Raw genomic sequence first — 21,488 nt, 5'->3', positions numbered from 1 at the left:
ATGGGATTGTAGGACCAGGAGATTGCATTGTGTGTGGAGCATAAATAGGCAGGCCGACCACATCCAGCTCTCACTCTCTCATCAACGGTTATCTGCTGATAATCGGGAGCTGGATATCGAGGCGCTGGCGATCATACCCTTTGTGCGTAAGTTCTCTCCATAATCATTGTCTTTCTGCGAGCCAATCTCTCTCTCTCTCTCTCTATCTCTCTCTCTCCTCTTTTTCTCTTAAATACCTTATAGTATTATAGTATTGTATCGTATTGCATTTAGGTCAGTGTAGTATTGTCTTTTTGTATTTATTGTTTAGTTCTGTGGTTAGGAAGTCTCTGTTATATTGTAGTGTATCATATGTACTGTTATCCCCTTTTACAAGTATATTAGACATAATACAGTTAATAGGCCTTGGAAACCTAAACCAGTATCTGTGTATTTACTATAGTGTTAAGTGTTCACTTGAGCGTCGGTGACGCTCAAACAGCTTTGTAGATAGTCAGGTTACACAAGGTTGCATTTACACCCTGTATTCACATTAAGGTATTCTGTGTGTTTCATCGGTATAAGGTTTAACATAAAGGTATAGTGTTGTGAGCGTCTGCACCGCTGGTGACCTCCTCGTGGTCTCTAGCGTATGCTACGTTACAGCGAATCTTTCCCCTAGACATAACCAATAACGTGTCCTGTGATCACTGGGCCGTGAGCGAACGTGACGCTTGAGCGTCTCGCCTACGGCTGAGCGATCGTTACGCAAATAGCGTATCATTACGGTATTTCTTAAGTAAACAGCGTACAGTGTTCTTAGCTTCATAAGGGTTGTTTATACGACAAAGGAATTTAGCATTGTCAAACTGTAGAAGCCGGCCTCCCAACCTGGGATCCCCCAGGAGGAGGCCCCGATTTGGAAGCGGGCTGACAGGCCGCCCAGGCACGTTTAGGCTTGGGAGGTGTGGAAGTGCGAGACTGTTTCGGGTACGCCTGACCTTTTGCTTTACCTGGAGGTCGAAAGGAATGACAGGAAGTACTCTTAGCCTTCGGTGCAGAAGGAGTAGTACTTGGAAGACACGCAGTTTTAGCAGACGGTAAGTCAGCAACAATCTTGTTGAGATCCTCACCAAAGAGGATGTCACCTTTGAACGGGAGCACCTCCAGTGTTTTCTTAGAGTCCAGGTCCACTGACCAGGACCGTAACCAAAGAATACGGCGAGCCAAAATGGATGTTGTAGCAGCCTTGACCGCCAGAACACCAGTATCTGAAGCTGCTTCTTTAATGTAATGAGATGCCGTGACAATATAGGAGAGGCATTGTCTGGCATGTTCAGGAAAATCAGAGGGAAACACCTCTATTTCCTGAGCCAACGCCTCAATAGCTTCTGCGGCACAAGTAGCCGCAATGGTGGGCCTATGTGCAGCCCTTGCAAGGGTATAGATAGCCTTCAAGCAACTCTCCACATGTTTATCTGTTGGCACCTTAAGAGAAGTAACGGTAGTGACAGGCAGGGCAGAAGATACCACCAGTCGGTGGCGTTTCCCAATTCATGCTCAACTCAGCTGCAAGGGGATAGCGAGCTAGCATCTTCTAGTGTGGGGTGAATTTCTTCCCAGGGTTCTCCCAGGATTCCTGACGTATGTCAACTAAATGGTCAGAATGAGGTAAAACCAATTTAGTAACCTTCTGACGTTTACCTCTCCGGATTCTTAGAGGCAGTAGTGGGCTCTGGTTCATCATCAATTTGAAGAATGAGCCTGATAGCCTCAATGAGATCAGGAACATCCACCTGTGAAACAGACTCCCCATCAGAAACATCACGATCAGAATCTGAGGGTCCGTATACACACCATCCTCCTCAGAAGAGGTATCTGGAGCTGGCATGGACTGAGAGGAAGTAACAGCCCACTTAGAGGACATCTTAGGCTTAGTCTTAGGCGGGCGAGGGACAGGACTTTGTTTAACCAAAGATTTATTCAAGTGCTGTAACTGAGTGGACAGGACATCTGTCCATGGCGGATGAACCGCAGGGACCATATAAGGCTGATAAGGCATAGGAGGTCCCACAGGGGGTGTAAGTTTAGTTACCAGCATAGTCCGTATATCGGAAAAGGCTGATCAGGACGGACCCTGATGTGTCCCCGGTGCTACAAACTGACTGGGGAGGTACAGAACCCCCAAAACCTGAACCCTCAGCAGCCATGTTATACTCAAACGCATCTGGGATGCCCTAACCGTGTCCCGCGGAATCAGACCCAGAGCCATCGCCCCATGTAGCTGACATAGTATGAAAGCTTAAACTACAGGTGACACAGTACAATAATAGGAGATAAATACCAGCACAAACCCCACGTGTAGAGTGACAGCACAAATGGAGGATTTCTGAGGTAAAATGTGACTGAAAAACACAGAGAAAAATAAAAAATATGTATATCCTGTGAAAACACCTATATATCTAATAATCCTGACGCACTGAGCACCCTCAGGTTACAGAATACAGGGAAAGTAGTAGTAGTGAGGTACATGAAGTAGAAATCACCCAGCAGCTATATGCGTGCACACACACACACACACAGATACAGAAATATCTCCTATATATTTGCCCAGATCTGTGACTTTGTGATTCATTTGCCAACGCTGGGCGGAGTCACAATGCTGGGCGGAGTCAAGTCACAGATCTGCCCAAATATATAGGAGAGAATAGGAGTACACACTGGCCAAATATATAGGAGAAAATAGAACATTTAACAGTACATGGTGATAACAGTACATACATAGTGAGCGCAGGAGAGACAGCAGCAGCAGGTTAAAGCTCCGTATAAGCACCCCCCCCAGCCGTCAGCTATTGGACACATGTTAAAGCTCCGTACAAGCACCGCCGCCAGCTATTGGACACATGTTAAAGCTCCATACAAGCACCACCCCCAGCCACCAGCTATTGGACACATGGCTGAGGAGTGCGCTGTGATTGGCCGCCAATGCAACTAGCACCTGGGTCCCCGCTCACACAGGGAGACGCTGGTGGACACTACAGTGCCAGGCGCCGGAGAGTGCAGTAAGATGCCTGTGCGCTCCGTCCCCTGGCCTGTGAGCCCCGCTTCGTACCCGCCCTCACCCCGTGTCCCCGCTATATGTAGGGAGTTGGGGATGCTCTGTACCACGGGGGCAGCAGCAGTAGCTACATCCCATCACACCCACGGGTGGCCAATCACAACGCACCCTTCAGCATGTGTCCAATGGCTGGCGCCTGGAGGCGGTGCTTGTATGTCGCGTTAACATGCTGCTGCCTTTCCTGCGCTCACTATGTATGTACTGTTATTACAAGGGCCCTCATTCCGAGTTGTTCGCTCGTTCTTTTTCATCGCATCGCAGTGAAAATCCGCTTAGTACGCATGCGCAAAGTTCGCACTGCGACTGCGCCAAGTAACTTTACTATGAAGAAAGTATTTTTACTCACGGCTTTTTCTTCGCTCCGGCGATCGTAATGTGATTGACAGGAAATGGGTGTTACTGGGCGGAAACACGGCGTTTCAGGGGCGTGTGGCTGAAAACGCTACAGTTTCCGGAAAAAACGCAGGAGTGGCCGGAGAAACGGTGGGAGTGCCTGGGCGAACGCTGGGTGTGTTTGTGACGTCAACCAGGAACGACAAGCACTGAAATGATCGCACAGGCAGAGTAAGTCTGGAGCTACTCAGAAACTGCTAAGTAGTTAGTAATCGCAATATTGCGAATACATCGGTCGCAATTTTAAGAAGCTAAGATTCACTCCCAGTAGGCGGCGGCTTAGCGTGTGTAACTCTGCTAAATTCGCCTTGCGACCGATCAACTCGGAATGAGGGCCAATGTACTGTTATGTGTTCTCCTATATATTTGGCCAGTGTGTACTCCTATTCTCTCCTATATATTTGGCCAGTGTGTTCTCCTATTCTCTCCTATATATTTGGCCAATGTGTTCTCCTATTCTCTCCTATATATTTGGCCAGTGTGTTCTCCTATTTTCTCCTATGCTTCTCCTATATATTTGGCCAGATCTGTAACTTGACTCCGCCCAGCATTGTGACTCCACCCAGCTTTAGCAATGAGTCACAAAGTCACAGATCTGTCCTAATATATAGGAGATACTTACCTCCATCCCACCCACAGCAAACCCACGGCTGCCCCTACACCACCTACGGACCCCCTCGACCATCCACTGCACCCCCTACACCTACACCTCCCCCACCCAATGAACCCCAGCCCCTCACCTGCCACCACCGGACCCCCAACACCACCCGCAAGCACACCTACCCCTTACCCACCCACAACGCTTCCAGAACCCCTCCCACATCCACGAGAGCCTTGCACCAACCCCTCCCCCACCCCCTCCAACGCTACCCCACCCACATCGCATCCAGACCACATCCACCACCCCCAGTCCCCTGCTCCTCCCCCACCCACACCACCTCCCGCCCCCCTCTCCTATCCGCACACACTCCCGGCATCCGCCCCTCCTCCACCCACAGACACCCTCCCCCATACGCGGTCACCCCTGCACCCGCTACATTCTGTACATCATGCCCTGCAGCCACTGTTCACACCCACTAAAGGGCCTACGCCCCCTTCACCATCAAACGCACTTTCGTCGTGCACTATTTACCCACTCACACAACTATGTGCAGGGGCGTAGCCCCTTCCGACGGTGTGAAGAGCGCCCGTAGGGCGCGATAAATCACCTAGTAGTCACATATACAATGCAGTAATTATAACAAACCGTAAAACTGCACTGGACTAGCAATACTAAGTAAATACAGAGTACAGCTATGTATAACAGCAGATATAACAAAGCACAGTAAAAACTGGATGTATATCACAGGGTACTTGTACTAAACAACCCTAAAGTATGCCCTGGTTCTTAACTAACACTGTCTCAACGACATGTAGAATACTTAAGTGGCCTGTAGAAGCACAGCGCTGATGATGCAGGCGGCTTTACAGAGGAGGCATCGCCCAGCAGTCCCAAGAACAGCGCAGATGTGTGTAATGGCGCCCAAACGCTGACTGGGAGTGAGGGAGACAGAGAGATGCAGCTCCAGGGCGGGAACATTTACTCTAAATGGCACCTAGGGGCTGGGGGAGGGGCTACAGGTCAGAGCCTTATCCCCTTGCTGGACTTCCTCACCAGGTAATGTGGGCCTTAATAAACAGGTACCTGAGGTAACCCGACCTGTGCCCTTGCCCTGGTGGTCTATTGGGGCCCCTGTACAAACACAGTGTCCATGCCAGAGCGCGCAGCCTCCTAATGGCCGCGGCGGATCGCGATTTTGGCGGGTCCCGCCTGGGGGACCCTCTTACCTCCTCCCTAGTAGATGGGGCCACGCAATTCTGGAGAGCTTCGGCCAGTGTGTGTGTATGTGCCCTGGGTGAAGCACCGGAGCCTCTGCTGTAAGTACCTGGCAACCAGGGAATGCAGGAGTATACAGCGCCGCTGGGGGAGGTGAAGGAGCTGCAGCAGGAGATGTCTGACTGACATCTAGCACTCAGAGTGCTCCTGCTGCAGCCCTTGAAGTCTTCAATTTCTTCTTAAAAAGCTCTTCTGAGGGCTGCAGGAGCAGCTCCTACCTGTTAGTGTCCTGCTAGCTGCAGGGCACCAACTTACAAACTGAGCTCCTGTGCACGGAGGCGGGGTTATATAGGAGGTGGCGCTATGCATCTTGGGAACAGTCAAAGCTTTTAGCCTGTTGGTGCCTCAGATCAAGATCCAACTCTACACCCCAATGTTATTCCCTGTGGAATACCAGTGTACCCCGCTGCAGAAATGCATCTTAAATTAAACATTTTAATAACAGTGGGTACACACTTTAGAAATATTGGACCCATCACCAGATATCAGCTGATCAGCCCGATAATTGTTTAGGTCTATATGCAGGAACGTCAGCTGATAAACGACTTTGCTCCTGCAAGCGTTTGGATCAGGCGGTCGCATGTTATGAGCGGCTTTAAAATAAAAATGCCCAACATCCCGATTCCCTTGCCTCACTTTATAATGTTTTGAGCTCTCTGGAAACACACATTATCTGTAAACTACAACAGGTAACCCCACTCTCAATTTTCTTTTTAATTTGCATGATATTTCTACATATTCACTAAAATACAATTAAAAGTGGAGCTGTAATTCAGCGGAGTTCTAGGTCAACAGGACGAAAGGTCGACATGAGTTTTTCAAATTTTTTTTTTTTTACTTTTCATACTTTACGATCCACGTGGACTACGATTGGGAACGGTAACCTGTGGCGAGCGCAGCGGTAGCTGAGTGAGGCACCTTGCACGAAGCATGCCAAGCCATGCGAGGGGACACGGTGCACTAATTGGGGTTCCCAGTCACTATACGGTGAAAAACAACGCCAAAAAAGATTTAAAAAAACTCATGTCGACCTTTTGACCTGTCGACCTAAAGACCCCGTCAACCTAGAATCCCTGTCAACCTAGTTACTGTCGACCAATAGTGGTCGACCTAGACACGGTCGACCTTCAATACCACACCCAGCTGTATGAACTAAGCATATAGTTGTTCCTGGTCTAAAATAATCACAGGACAGTACAGTACATTGAAGATATTCTAGACTCCCCAATAAAAACAAAAAACTGTACTGTATTTAAAGGCTGGTGTACTGAAAGTTTATGTATAAATGCTATTTTCTGAGGTGTCTGTGATTAACAAGATAGGAGTTTAGATTTACAAGACTGTATATGTGCTTTTACAGGAATTAAAAATGTGCCTGGGGTATCCCTTGCCTTTATAAAACAAATCGGAACAAGAAGATTTATTAGTACTTTACCTGTAGTTACTATTAGCCGTAAGCACTTAGGATCATATCTAGAAAACTTTGAACCATTGAATAGAATAATCAGTGCTGTCTATGCCAGAAGTGAATATAATGTAGAGTAGCAGTAATACTCCGTTATATGGAATGTAGTTATGATGCTGGTGGTCACAATCCTGACTGTGAGTGTTAAGGGCCCCATACACAAGAACGATAATGCCCGATTTCAGCCCAAGTTGGGCATTCGGGACGATATATTGGGTGAAATCGGGCATTTTCGCTGTGCTTTACACCCGATCCGATGCGCGTTTCTGTGAACATCGGATCGGATCACCCTAGATCCGACATATCACTAGTGCTGCACTCATGATATGTCGGATCCCGCAGGAATGGCTGGGATAGTAAAAGATACATCGTATGCGGTCCTTTTGCATACGATGTATCTTTTACTATCCTGCCGCCCGGGAGGTTGAAGGGAAATCCTAGACGACATGACGGACCATCATGTCGTATAAGTGTATGGGGCCCTTTAGGGTAGACTACGGGAAGGATTAGGATTTGGCTGCTGAAGGGAACGGTTGAGGTTTGGCTGCGGGAGGGGACGGTTATGGCTAGAATATTATTGTTATTATTATCCTTTATTTATATGGCGCCACAAGGAATCTGTAGTGCCCAAGTACAGAGTACATAAACAAATAATCAAAACCGGAAAACAGTGATTTACAGTTGAAGACAATATAGGACAGTGTAAATAAACATAGCTACAGGGCCGTCTTTTCGTATGGGCTCAACGGGCACTTGCCCAAGGGCCCCAGGAGTATAAGGGCCCTAGGCTTATAGCTGAGGGTCCCCTCTTTCCAGGGGTACCAGATGTTTGAAAATCGGCCCTGGGGAACTGGAGATAACCGACTTCAAAGCAGTGGTCCCCATCCGAGCCTGTAAATTGCTCTTCCCAGCCAGATATCTCAGGTTCTGTCTGATTTAGAGTTTTTCTGAGGGTATACTCCAAAAGCTGGGACTCTCCCCTTTCAGTGGGCACTGACAGCTTGTCTGTACTATGCCCAGAACCAGAGATATCAGCCTATCAGCAGCTGGTCCCTACTCCAGCTCCACACACCTGGTATGCAGTATTATATTTTCGTCGGTGGATTGCTCTTGCTCCTGAAGTCTGATCCCCAAGTACCCCGCACCTGCTGAAAGGTGGGACTCTCTAGTGTTTTACCCCATTTAAAGCTAAGAAATCTATTTCCAGGAACTGGAGATACTGTATCTGCAGTCAAGCAAGCTGCCCTCCCATCGGAAAATTATGAATATTAAGCCCACTCCACTATCCACCCCTCCCATACGTATTAAACACCCTCTACCACCCTGGAAGTCATGTAGCGGTGCCCCTTCATTCAGCCCAATGCCCCCTTCTACAGTTTAGTGTTCTCCCTCCCGCCATCTGTGCAGTAAAGGGGTAAATTAGCAGAAAATTACTGCTCCAGGTCCTACATGCTGAGTAGAAGATAGAACACCCCCTACCGCCTGCAGGACAAAGCTGCCGCTGATATCACCCCCCATCCCTACTGCTAGAGGATGGGTAGAGGCCCCAGTGCAATGCTGTGCCCAGGAGCCTACACTGTTGTTAAGACGGCCCTGCATAGCTACATCAGCAGATGACACTGAAATAAGTATCAGGGTGGCAGAAAACCACGGGATTTGGTGCCGTCGAAGATGGTTTAAGTAAGAAAAGGATAAGCACATGAGGGAAGAGGGCCCTATTTGTTAGAGCTTACATTCTAAAGTATGCTCATCAAAATTTGTCAGGATTTTAACTGCGGGATTCTGCAGCCGGTATTTGTGACCATTCGGGTGGTCACTGCCAGGATATTGAAACTAACCCCCGTTATATAAACAGCTGTAATATTACTGTCCAATAATATGGTAATATAGTTTTGTTGCTGAATTTCTATCCTCATTCATACGATACATGGCATACGCTAAAAAAAAACAAAACCAGTGAAAATAGAAGTGGCAGAATAACAACATAACACACAACACCACAAGTGCCCAGCATCATAACATACCTTGTTGCACTGATGCCAACATTGCCTTGTATCAGGATCATTCGCCCATGGCGTAGCCCTCCGAATATTGTGCACACATAGGGAACAACCTGTAGAGAGGCAAAGCATAGACAGTAAAATATGCCACAGGATGGAGATGGAAATGTGTCGTATGTTTTCAAATACAATCATGTTATTGATATGACTATACACTGGAAAACAAAACTGCTGGACACATCTGTTATACAGGAGCAACTTCCATGATGTAAAAATAGGATTTTATATAACTACCGGTAAATCCTTTTCTCGTAGTCCGTATAGGATGCTGGGGTTCCATTTAGTACCATGGGGTATAGACGGGTCCTTTGGGAGCCACTGGCACTTTAAGAGTTTAATAGTGTGGGCTGGCTCCTCCCTCTATGCCCCTCCTACCAGACTCAGTCTACAAACTGTGCCCGAGGAGACTGACATACATCGAGAGAAGGAAATACACAGATAGTGGCGAGATTCACACCAGCTCACACATAATAAAAGAAAAGCCAAGCTAACCAACTTGAAACGATTCAGCAACGACTGAACCAACAATACTTAACTAAGTAACAATGCAGGAATATGAAGCACTGGGCGGCGCCCAGCATCCTCTACGGCAGGCATGTCCAAACTGCGGCCCTCCAGCTGTTGTGAAACTACATATCCCAGCATGCCCTGACACAGTTTTGCTGTCAGAGAATGCTAAAGCTGTGTATATGGTATATTTTATTTTTTTGCAAGATAAATAATAGACAGTTTGTACAGATATTGAATAAACAAATGAATGAAATGATTAAGGTTAGTGTATAGTAAAGATAGGTAGTGTGAATGTAAAAGATCCTAATATGGTTATTGTTAATACGTTAAAACGCACTGCAAATGCAGTTTGGTTAAAAAGAAGAAAGTGATAATTAATTAGTACAGAAGCAGATTTCAGATAAGTGTAAATGCAAATTAAAATACAAATGGTTAAAATAGTTAAAATATGAGGGAGGTCACTCCTTTAATACTTGTATATATACGGAGTCTGTTGCGCAGGGTAGTAGTCTGTATGCAAATTGTCTAAAGGCAGCAGTGCATACAGAGTCCGTTCGTATTGTGGAGATGTGTCCTGTACCCCGGGACACATCCCAGCAGCAGCACGCAGGGGATCTGTGTCCCCTGCGGGAGTGTGTGTATGGCAGCGCTGGGGCAGTTTGTCTGTCCCCAGCGCTTGTCCGTGGGCAGGAGCGGCAGGTGTCCGGTGCAGGGATTACCCTTTTCCCTGCACCGGACCGGAGGCTGCGGAGGAGCTCAATCGCGGCTCCCGGATCGGCGGCCAATCAGAGAGGGGCGCGGCGAGCCAATCGGTGCTCGCCGCGTCATAGGCCCCGCCCCCGGCGTCTGACGTCAGACGCCGGGCGGGAGCCGAGGAGAAGAAGCGCGCGGAAGAGCGCGAAGAAGGCGGCCGGGACCTGGAGAAAGGAGTCGGCGCCCCGGAGCGGAGAAGAGAGTCCGGCGCGGAGGAGAAGACGACGGCCGTTTGAAGAAGAGCTCCGGTGGCCGCTGAAGAGGCCCGAAGACGTCGGGCTCCTGCAAGAAGATGTCCAGCGGCGGCTGGACGCGGAGGAGCGGAGGCGACGCCGCTGGCCAGGACGGGTCAGCGGCAGAAGAGGGCGCCGGAGACCCCCGGATCAGGTGAGGCCTCAGTGAGGCTACTCCCAGCCCCCTCTCCCTTTCCTCCCTAGACCATCAGGGACGGGCATTAGGCCCGGGGGCACAGGTCAGGCACTAGGCCTGTGGCGCAGCTAGGAATTTGGAGGTCACCGTTAGATTTGGTGGTTTGGGCGTTAGGCCCAAGCCACCTAAAACTGCGCAAGTTAGGTGGGCACTAGGCCCGTGGGCAATCCAGGCATTAGGCCTGCGGGGGTATTAGAGTGCATTAGGCCCTAGTTCAGTTTGGTGGCCGCTAGGTACATATAAGGTGACCCTGGGCACTAGGCCCAGGTCACCCAACGGGCAACAAGTTAGGCGGGCGCTAGGCCAGTGGGTGAAGTCAGTCCTCCGGCCTGTGTGCAGTCAGGGGGCGCTAGGCCCAGTGAATAAGTGCCCCGAGGTGAATCCCAGGCCACCCTAAGGTGTTAGGTAGGCAGGTCCGCTTGACCTGAGCCCCTGAGAAGAGAGTACGGGAGGTGGGTGAGCTGTGCGGCCCCCACTACCGGGTGTTCTGAGTCGGGTAACTAAAGGGACAGCACCGTGGTCGTTGCTTGCACTGTGTATCGTGATGTATGCTGTTACCGTGCGGGGTAAAGTGTGAGCTTGTTAAGTGTGTTTAGTTTTGTTGCACCACACCCACAGAGCTAGTTTGAGGGCTCTGCCGTTGTAGTTAGTATAGGGGTGTGACACTAGGCTAGAGTTAGGCCCTGCACGGCTGTTTGCTTGTTTGTTTGCCTCCTTACAGGGACCTGTAAGAGAAGAAGACGTTCGCAGTGCGGAACTGACTGTGAGTAGCATCTGTGTGCGTTTGTCCCTGGTCTGTCCCCGAGCGCTGGAACAGGGATTGCTCACGGACGTGAGAATCCCCTTCATCACACTACGCGCGAGAGTGCGAGTGTGTGAAACCTGGGTGTCTGAGGCTTTGTGCCAGTGATGACCTTTCACCCAACCGGTGAAGGTCGCCGTCACCCCTGGGGTATCCCCTTTTCCGATGGAAGAAGGGTTGATACCCCCCTTAAGGTAGACAATTTTCTCCTCAGCTCGGTCATCGGTCAGCTCCGAGAGGGAATCGCCGTGTCCGGATCCGACTGAAGATTGCCAGGTCCGTTGAAGGTTCCGGTACCTGAAGGTGAGAGAGAGCGGCGCCTGGTGAGTACCGAAACTACACCTGCACGGCAGCAGGCACCACCACACGCACCTCTTACAGTATCATGTTAGCCTTGTGGGGCTTTGAAATGAGTCACAGATCTGGGCAAATCTATAGGAGACTAGGAGCAGATGGTATGGGCATGGCACAGGCAGGGGTGCATACCTCCCAACTTTCTTCAGGCAGAAGGAGGGACACGCGCGGTGAAAAGGGGGCGTGGTCAACAAAGGGGGCATGGCTTCACAGGAGGGCCCCCGTTTTCGTCAGTGAGGGGGCATGCCCAGCGCTCTGTGAGCTGCTGGCATGCCCCCAGGGGCTGATTATGGGCCCAGGGCACTTGAGACAGGGGAATCCTATCTCATTGGTGTGCCTGCTGTGGGGTTGGGGGCGTGGCCTAAGCGCGGGCATGGGGCCACGCCCCCTTATGCAAATCCCGAGATTTTTTTTTTTATGGGATTTTGGCCCCTCAGCTAGGGGTAAATCCAGAGGAGGTGGTCGCTCCCCCCTACACAGGCAGAAGAAAGCAGGGAGGCTGCTGCCTCCCTGCAACACCACAGACCTGCCAACACGCAGCAGCGTGTGCTGACTGTAGCACAATGCTGCTGCTGTTACTGGCAGGACAGGGGAGCTTCAGAGCTGGGACAGAGCTACTCCAGCCGGGGGGCCCCCTAAAACTGTGGGGCCCATGGTACGTACCCCCTGGGCCCCCCCCCCCCTTAATCCGGCTCTGCTGCCGGAACCCCCCCTTAATCCGTACCCCCTGATGCCCCCTCTCCCTCTGTCTCCCCTAAATAGACGCTGTGAGCATGCGCATAGCGTCTATTCACCGCTGCTCTGCTAAGCAGAACAGTGAGTACAGGAGCTTCCCAACTGCCCCACACCGCGGGACACTGCGGCCCACGGGTGGGACAGACCCAAAAAAATGGGACTGTCCAGTGAAAATCGGGACAGTTGGGAGGTATGGGGCTGTGTGAGGGGGTATGCTGTACAGACAGAAGGCCACCGGCTCACTGTGTGCTTGACCCCCCACATCAGCATACTCAGCAGGGTCTCTCTGGCATGGCGGAGCGTCACTTTCTGGTACACTCCACGCTTCTTAGCTGCAGTTTTGTGGGGCACCTGCGCTGTGCAGGTTCCGTACTGCCTCTGTTATCTCTAGCCCCAGCAACCCCACCGCTAGCTGCAGCGCTGCCGCCCGCAGTGAGGTGCGCCCAGCTCCTTCACACACTTTAGCCAGCGGGTAGCGCTGCAGAAGTCCACGCTGCTTGCAGGCTCCGACCCCCTTCTCCCTCCAGCTGCAGCGTCTCCTGGGAGCTAACCAGTTGCTCCCAGTCTCCCCTTACCACAGTGCCCAGCAGCCGCGAGGTCCGCGCCACGTGCATGCTATGACCCCCTCCTCCCTCCATCCGCAGCGTCTCCTGGGGGCTAACCAGTCACTCCCAGTCTCCCCTTACCACAGTGTCCGGCAGCCACGCGAGGTCCACACACCGTGACTGAGGAGTGAGGGGGAGGGATGCAGACGGGCAGAGGAAGCAGGACTCCAGCCTAAGAGAGTTAGCCATGCCAAGTCTCCAGCAGCAGCAGATCCCAACAGGTTGGAGTGTAACAGCAGCAGCCAGCAGCAGTGACTCCAGTAAGACACATCTGTCTGTCACCACTGTTCTGTCCCTAATACCAATCTCTCCCGTGCCCTGTGTTCTTTCATGTCCCTGTCACCCCTGGCCTTGCCCTGTTACCCCTATCCTGGCCCTGTCACCCCTGTGCTCGCCCTGTCAACCGTATACTGGCCCTGTCACCCCTGTCCTGGTCCTGCCACCCCTACCCTGGCCTGTCACCCCTATCCTGTCCCTGTCATTTCTGTCCTGGCCCCGTCGCCCCTGTCCTTGCCCCGTCACCCCTGTCCTGGCCCCATCACCCCTGTCCTGGCCCCGTCACCCCTGTCCTGGCCCTGTTACTGCATACCCTCCAACTACCTTTTTGGCAGGTACAGTACCAGCAGCGCCTCCAGACCCCTCCCCAATGCACCACACCTTCCCCTCCACCACATGCAGCACTCCACCCCTCCCCCACACGCTGTGCCTCCAGACCCCCTACACCACCCACGGCTCCCACTCCTCCGCCCCTCCACCACCCACAGCACCTCCAGACCCCCTCCACCATCCACCCCCCCATATATGTCCCCCCCCCACACCTGCCGCCCTCCACCCGCAGCATCTGCAGACACCCTCCTCCATCTGTGGTCCCCCCCTTCACCCACCCACGGCACCTGCCCCTCCACCACCTGCAGCGCCTCCGGACCCCCTTCCCCATCTGCCGCACCACCCGTACCTGCCCCTCACCCCTGTTCTTGCCCCGTCACCCCTGTTCTGGCCCCATTACCCCTGTTCTGACCCTGTCACCCCTGTCCTGACCCTGTTACTGCATACCCTCCAACTACCTTTTTGGCAGGTACAGTACCCGCAGCGCCTCCAGACCCCTCCCCAATGCACCACACCTACGCACCTTCCCCTCCACCACATGCGGCACTCCACCCCTCCCCCACACGCTGTGCCTCCAGACCCCCTTCACCACCCACGGCTCCCACTCCTCCGCCCCTCCACCACCCACAGCACCTCCAGACCCCATCCACCCCCCATATATGTCCCCCCCCCACACCTACCCCCCTCCACCCGCAGCATCTGCAGACACCCTCCTCCATCTGTGGTCCCCCCCCTCACCCACGGCACCCCCGCACCTGCCCCTCCACCACCTGCAGTGCCTCCGGACCCTCTTCCCCATCGTACCTGCCCCTCCCCCACCCCCGGCACCTCCGGACCCCTTACCCCACCCCCGGCACCCCCGCCCCTTGCCATCCCACAGCACCTCCGGAACCCTTCACCCATCCACAACATCCCCGCACCTGCCCCTCTCCCACCCGTGACACCCCTGCCCCTCCCCCACTTGCAGTGCCTCCGGACCCCTCCCCCATCTGCAGCCCCCACTCATCTGCCCCTCCCCCACCCGCAGCACCTCCCGACCCTTCCCCATCTGGGCCTCCCCCCGCTTCCGCCCCCCCTCCACCCGCAGCATCTACAGACACCCTCCCCCATCTGCAGTCCCCCCAGCACCCGCAACATTCTGTACATCGTGCCCTGCAGGTGCTGTTCACGCCGTCGCAAGGGGCTGCGCCTCCTTCACCATAGCACGCCCTTTCATTGTGCAATATTTAACCACTAGCAAAGGAATGCAGGTAATACTCCATATAATGCAAATATTGAACCCCAGAAAGGCATGCAAGGGTTAAGGGGGCGTAGCCCCTTGCGACGGTGTGAAGAGCGCCCGTAGGGCGCGATGAAGCACCTAATATATATATATATATATATATATATATATATATATATATATATATATATATATATATATATATATATACATATATACACACACACACATTATATATATATATATATATATATATATATATATATATATATATATATATATATATATATATATATATATATATATATATACACATATATACACACACACACACACACACACAGACACACAGAGGACTGATCTCCCTCATATTTTAACTATTTTAACCATTTGTATTTTAATTTGCATTTACACTTGTTATCTGAAATCTGCTTCTGTACTAATTATCACTTGTTTCTTTTTAACCAAACTGCATTTGCAGTGCGTTTTAATGTATTAACAATAACCATGTTAGGATCTTTTACATTCACACTACCTATCTTTACTATACACTAACCTTAATCATTTCATTCATTTGTTTATTCAACATCTGTCAAAATTGGCTATTATTTATTTTGCAAAAAAAATATATATACCATATATAAATACATATACAGTATATACAACCTTTTTTCATTTATCAATAACACTATCCAGTAGCACCAGAGGTTTTTTACTCTAGACAAAGTATCGAACTTGTAGAACTTAGCAAACGTGTTCGACCCTAACCAGGTAGCTGCTCGGCAAAGCTGAATAGCCGCGACACCTCGGGCAGCCGCCCAGAAAGAAATCCCTTTACGGGTAGAGTGGACCTGAACAGATTTTCGAACTGGCAATCCTGCCATAGAATAAACATGCTGGATAGTAAGCCTGATCCAGCAAGAAATTGTCTGCGTAGAAGCAGGACACCCAATCTTATTGGGATCATAAAGGACAAACAGTGCGTCCGACTTCCTGTGACGAGTAGTTCTCTTCACATATATTTTCAAAGCCCGCACAACATCCAAGGACTTTGAGGTAATCGAGGTGTCAGTAGCCACTGGCACCACAATCGGTTGGTTGATATGAAAAGCCAACACAACCTTTGGAAGAAATTGCTGACGCGTTCTGAAGTAGGGCTCTTGTGCGACAATGTAAGTAAGAAACTTTATGTCCACCTCCAGTAAAGGTTCGAACCAATCCGATTGCAGGAACTGCAGCACCACATTAAGATCCCAAGGTGCCGTAGGAGGCACGAAGGGTGGTTGGATGTGCAGAACCCCTTTTAAGAATGTCTGAACCTCAGGGAGAACAGCCAATTGTTTCTGGAAGAAAATGGACAAGGCCGAAATCTGGACCCTTATGGAGCCCAAACGTAAGCCCACATCCACACCTGCTTGCAGAAAGAGGAGAAAACGTCCTAGTTGAAACTCCACCATAGGAAACTTCTTGGATTCACACCAAGACACATACTTTTTCCAAATCTGATGGTAATGCTTAGACGTTACTCCCTTCCTAGCTTGGATCAGAGTAGGAATGACTTCGTTCGGAATGCCCTTCTGAGGTAAGCTCTGGCGTTCAACCTCCATGCCGACAAACATAGCCCTGGTAAGTCTGGATAGGCGAACGGCCCCTGCTGTAGAAGGTCTTCGCGAAGAGGAAGAGGCCTCTGATCCTCCAGCAGTAATTCCGGAAGATCCGTGTACCAAGCCCTTCTTGGCCAGTCCAGAGCAATGAGGATCGCCTGAACTCGTTCTTTTTATTAGTATGAGAATCCTTGGGATGAGTGGAAGTGGAGGGAACACCTACACTGACGAACACCCATGGAGTTACCAGGGTGTTCACCGCCACTGCTTGTGGGTCTCTTGACCTGGAACAGTACCTCCGAAGCTTCTTGTTGAGGCGAGAGGCCATCATGTCTATCTGAGGTACACCCCATTGGCTTGTTACCTCTGCGAATACCTCCGGGTGGAGGCCCCATTCTCCTGGATGGAGATCATGTCTGCTGAGGAAGTCCGTTTTCCAGTTGTCCACTCCCGGAATGAAGATCGCCGACAGTGCCCCCGCATGCCTATATACCCAGAGGAGGATTCTTGTTACCTCTGACATTGCAGCTCTGCTCTTCGTTCCGCCCTGCCTGTTTATGTAGGACACCGCTGTGACACTGTCCAACTGAACCTGAATGGCTTGATCTTGCAGAAGATGTGCCACTTGTAGAAGGCCGTTGTATATGGCTCTTAGTTCCAGAATGTTTATTGGTAGGATAGATTCCTGACTTGACCACTTTCCTTGGAAGTTTTCCCCCTGGGTGACTGCTCCCCAACCTCTGAGACTTGCATTCGTGGTTAGAAGGATCCAATTCTGAATCCAGAACCTGCGGCCCTCGAGTAGGTGAGAAGTCTGCAGCCACCAAAGGAGTGAAATTCTGGCTTTCGGCGACAGGCGTATCTGCTGGTGCATGTGAAGATGTGATCCGGACAACTTGTCTAGGAGATCCAGCTGGAAGAATCTAGCATGGAATCTTCCATACTGCAGAGCCTCTTAGGAGGCTGTCATCTTTCCCAGAAGGCGAATGCACTGATGAACCAAAACCCGGGCTGGCCTCAGGACATCCCGGACCATTGACTGGATTACCAACGCTTTTTGCACTGGTAGAAACATCCTCTGTACTACCGTGTCGAGTATCATCCCCAGGAAAGGTAGTTTCCTTGTCGGCTCCAAATGCGATTTTGGAAGGTTCAGGATCCAACCATGATCCCAGAGTATTTGAGTTGAGAGAGCAATACTCTGCAACAGCCGCTCCCTGGAAGATGCCTTTATCAGTAGATCATCCAGATATGGAATTATGTTCACTCCCTGTTTGCGGAGGAGCTTCATCTCTGCCATCACCTTGGCGAACGCCCTCAGTGTTGTGGAGAGGCCAAATGGCAGGGCCTGGAATTGGTAGTGACAGTCTTGTAGACTCCATCTTGAACTTGAACACCCTCAAGTGGGAGTTCAATGACTTTAGGTTCAATATTGGTCTTACCGAACCGTCCGGTTTCGATACCACAAACAGGTTGGAGCAGTAACCCTTGTTGTGTAGGTGAGGTGGAACCGGAACAATGACATTTGTTTGTACCAATTTTTGAACAGCTTCCTGCAGAATTGTACTTTGTCATAGAAGCTGGTAAGCCGAATTTGAAAAATCTGTGCGGTGGGAGTTCTTGAAATTATCACATATCACTATATTTGATACCAGCCAGCATCAATACCCATGAAAATGCTTTTATAAATTACTCCATACTTCTATAAAAACAATTTATATTTCATTTACACTGAGGAAGCCGCCAATCCATAGAAGGCGGGGAAACGCGTCTGTACGATCTCCCAGCTCACGGGACACAGTTACAGATCACACATTTGCCGGTTTCTTACAGCATACCCCATTGCCAGAGAGAAGGGGTGAAAGTGGTGAGAAGTGACCGTTCACGGACTCCAGATAAGGCTGCCGGGGAGAGCTCCAGCCGGGAGGGACATTATACCATATCTTTGATTTCACAGGCATGCTGAATGGTCCAAAATTACACCCTGGTAATTAAACTGCATATGGAAGCTATGGACTTCTCACCTTAATGCTGCATGGTTATGCATGAACGGTTTTCCTTATACCAGGTGCGGTAAGAAAAAGCCACTAATCAAGTTAAAAAGCTATTATATGCTGTGTGCAAATTATAAATCAAAGAGATAACAGCTTGTAAAGTGCATGATTCATACTAACATCACGTTTTGTGGAGTAATTATCAAACGCGCTGAATGCTTTGTGAAGAAAAAGTCACAAAGTTACATAAGATAAGATAACAGACATTGAGTGCAAAATATTAACAGCTTGTGACGTGTCCGATCAGGGCCGGCTCCAGGCCTACTAGCACCCTGTGCGAGAAAATGTAAAAGCGCCCCCTCCCATAGCGCGCGCTCCTGGAAAAGTGTGCGTGGCCTCCTGAAAAAAGTGGGCGGGGCCTCACAACTTCATATTATCACACTACAAATAAATAAATATATTTTCACACCCCCTCTATGCACACAATTAGCAGCATTACATATAACAGCTACAGTAGTGTTCCTTACACACAATGTCTCTAGTATAGTGCCAGCTACACATAATGTCTACAGTAGTGCAGTGCCAGATAGACATGACATGCACCGCAGCAGTGCCAGCTACACATGACATGCCCCCAGCAGTGCCAGCTACACATGACATGCCCCCCAGCAGTGCCAGATAGACAGGACATGCCCTGCTGCAGTGCCAGCTACACATGATATGCCCCCCAGCATTGCCAGCTACACATGATAGTGTTCACTCTAGGATTTTTTTAGGGCAGGGGTGCTGATCACGGGGAGGGCACATTTTGCATTTGGGAGGGCACATATTTAAGTTAGAAGGGCAAAATTATGTACATACTGTAATGCTTGTTGCTCCGTTCAAAATCATGGACCTTGCGCGCCGAAGTCGCGCATCAAAAATTTAGGGGCGTTGCTTCGTGGGGAAGGGGCGAGGCCACATAATAGTGGCAATTCGCATTACACCACACAGTAGTGCAGCTAATACACATTGCACCAGGTAGAACCTCCTATACACACTGCGACAGGTAGAGCACGTTAAGACACTTTGCGCCAGGCAGAGCACGTTAGACACTTTGCGCCAGGCAGAGCACGTTAGACACTTTGCGCCAGGCAGAGCACGTTAGACACTTTGCGCCAGGCAGAGCACGTTAGACACTTTGCGCCAGGCAGAGCACGTTAGACACTTTGCGCCAGGCAGAGCACGTTAGACACTTTGCGCCAGGCAGAGCACGTTAGACACTTTGCGCCAGGCAGAGCACGTTAGACACTTTGCGCCAGGTATTGCACTGAGACATGGGAACACTACATGATATGCCCCCCAGCCGTGCCAGCTAGACACGACATGCCCCCCAGCCATGCCAGATGCACATGACATGCCCCCCAGCAGTGCCAAATGCACATGACATGCCCCCCCAGCAATGCCAAATGCACATGACATGCCCCCCCAGCAGTGCGAGAAACATAATTGCCCCCACAGTGCCAGATACATAAATGCCCCCCACAGTGCCAGATACATAAATGCCCCCCACAGTGCCAGATACATAAATGCCCCCCACAGTGCCAGATACATAAATGCCCCCCACAGTGCCAGATATGCCCCCACAGTCCCAGATAGATAAATGACCCCACAGTGCCAGATACATTAATGCCCCCTCACAGTGCCAGATAAATGCCCCCACAGTGCCAGATACATTAATGCCCGATCACAGTGCCAGATAAATGCCGCCACAGTGCCAGATACATCAATGCCCCCCCCCCCCCCAGTGCCAGATATGCCCCCACAGTGCCAGAAATGCCCCCACAGTGCCAGATACATTAATGCCCCCCCACAGTGCCAGATAAATGAATGTCCCCCACAGTGCCAGATAAATGTCCCCCACAGTGCCAGATAAATGTCCCCCACAGTGCCAGATACATTAATGCCCCCCCCCAGTGCCAGATATGCCCCCACAGTCCCAGATAGATACATGACCCCACAGTGCCAGATACATTAATGCCCCCCCCTCACAGTGCCAGATAAATGTTCCCCACAGTGCCAGATAAATGTCCCCCACAGTGCCAGATACATTAATGCCCCCCCCAGTGCCAGATATGCCCCCACAGTCCCAGATAGATACATGACCCCACAGTGCCAGAAATGCCCACACAGTGCCAGATACATTAATGCCCCCTCACAGTGCACAGATAAATGCCCCCACAGTGCCAGATAAATGCCCCCCCACAGTGCCAGATAAATGAATGCCCCCCACAGTGCCAGATACATTAATGCCCCCACTGTGCCAGATAAATGCCCCCCACAGTGCCAGATAAATGCCCCCCACAGTACCACATATGCCCCCAGTACCTGCCGTGCCGAGGGAGGGGGAGTGCTGCTGTGCGCGCCGCTGTCTGACACAGAACTGTGCGCGCTGTGCGGCGCCAGTGTCTGACATCAGACGCCGGCGCCGCATAGCGCACACAGCTCACTAACAAGCGGGAGGACAGCAGGGGAGATCAGGGCCGGCTCCAGGCTCCGACATGGCGGCGCCCTTTAAGGGTGGCGCCCTGCGCGGCCGCTCGAGTCAAACATGCCTCGAGCCGGCCCTGTGTCCGATTCATACTAACACTACGTTCTGTGGAGCAATTACCAAATGTGCTGAATGCTCTGTATTATAGAAGCTAACAGATGCTGAGTGCAGATTATTAACAGCTCGTGAAGTGCATGATTCATAGCTTATGTGGAATAACTAGCAAGCGTATTGTTAGTTCAGGTGGTACAATGTATCACTGAAGATTACAATAAAGAGACTTTGTTGCCATTAGCTTTTTAATGCAGCTGCTCGTATTTGTTGCTTTTTAGTGAATGTAAAAATTACTATATTGTAAATGAAATATCAATTGTTGTTATAGAAGTATGGAGTAATTAAAAAAGCATTTTTATGGGTATTGATGGTGGCCGGTATCAAATATAGTGATATGTG

At 50.6% G+C, this 21,488-nt stretch overlaps 1 protein-coding gene across 6 annotated transcripts in view; it reads right to left on the bottom strand.

Annotated features, from left to right (window-relative positions):
- LGALS12 (galectin 12) overlaps positions 1-21,488 on the bottom strand; it is a 131,333-nt gene that overhangs the window by 106,085 nt on the left and 3,760 nt on the right. For all 6 annotated transcript variants that reach the window (XM_063944869.1, XM_063944870.1, XM_063944871.1 and 3 more), the window contains exon 2: positions 8,856-8,944. In XM_063944869.1, the coding sequence (XP_063800939.1) occupies positions 8,856-8,944 (89 nt within the window). The remainder of the gene's footprint in view (positions 1-8,855; positions 8,945-21,488) is intronic.

Source organism: Pseudophryne corroboree, chromosome 11 (assembly GCF_028390025.1).
Source record: "Pseudophryne corroboree isolate aPseCor3 chromosome 11, aPseCor3.hap2, whole genome shotgun sequence".
Taxonomy (NCBI): Eukaryota; Metazoa; Chordata; class Amphibia; order Anura; family Myobatrachidae; genus Pseudophryne; species Pseudophryne corroboree.
Note: the sequence above shows the minus strand (reverse complement) of the source record. Positions and strands in the feature narration are given on the sequence as shown.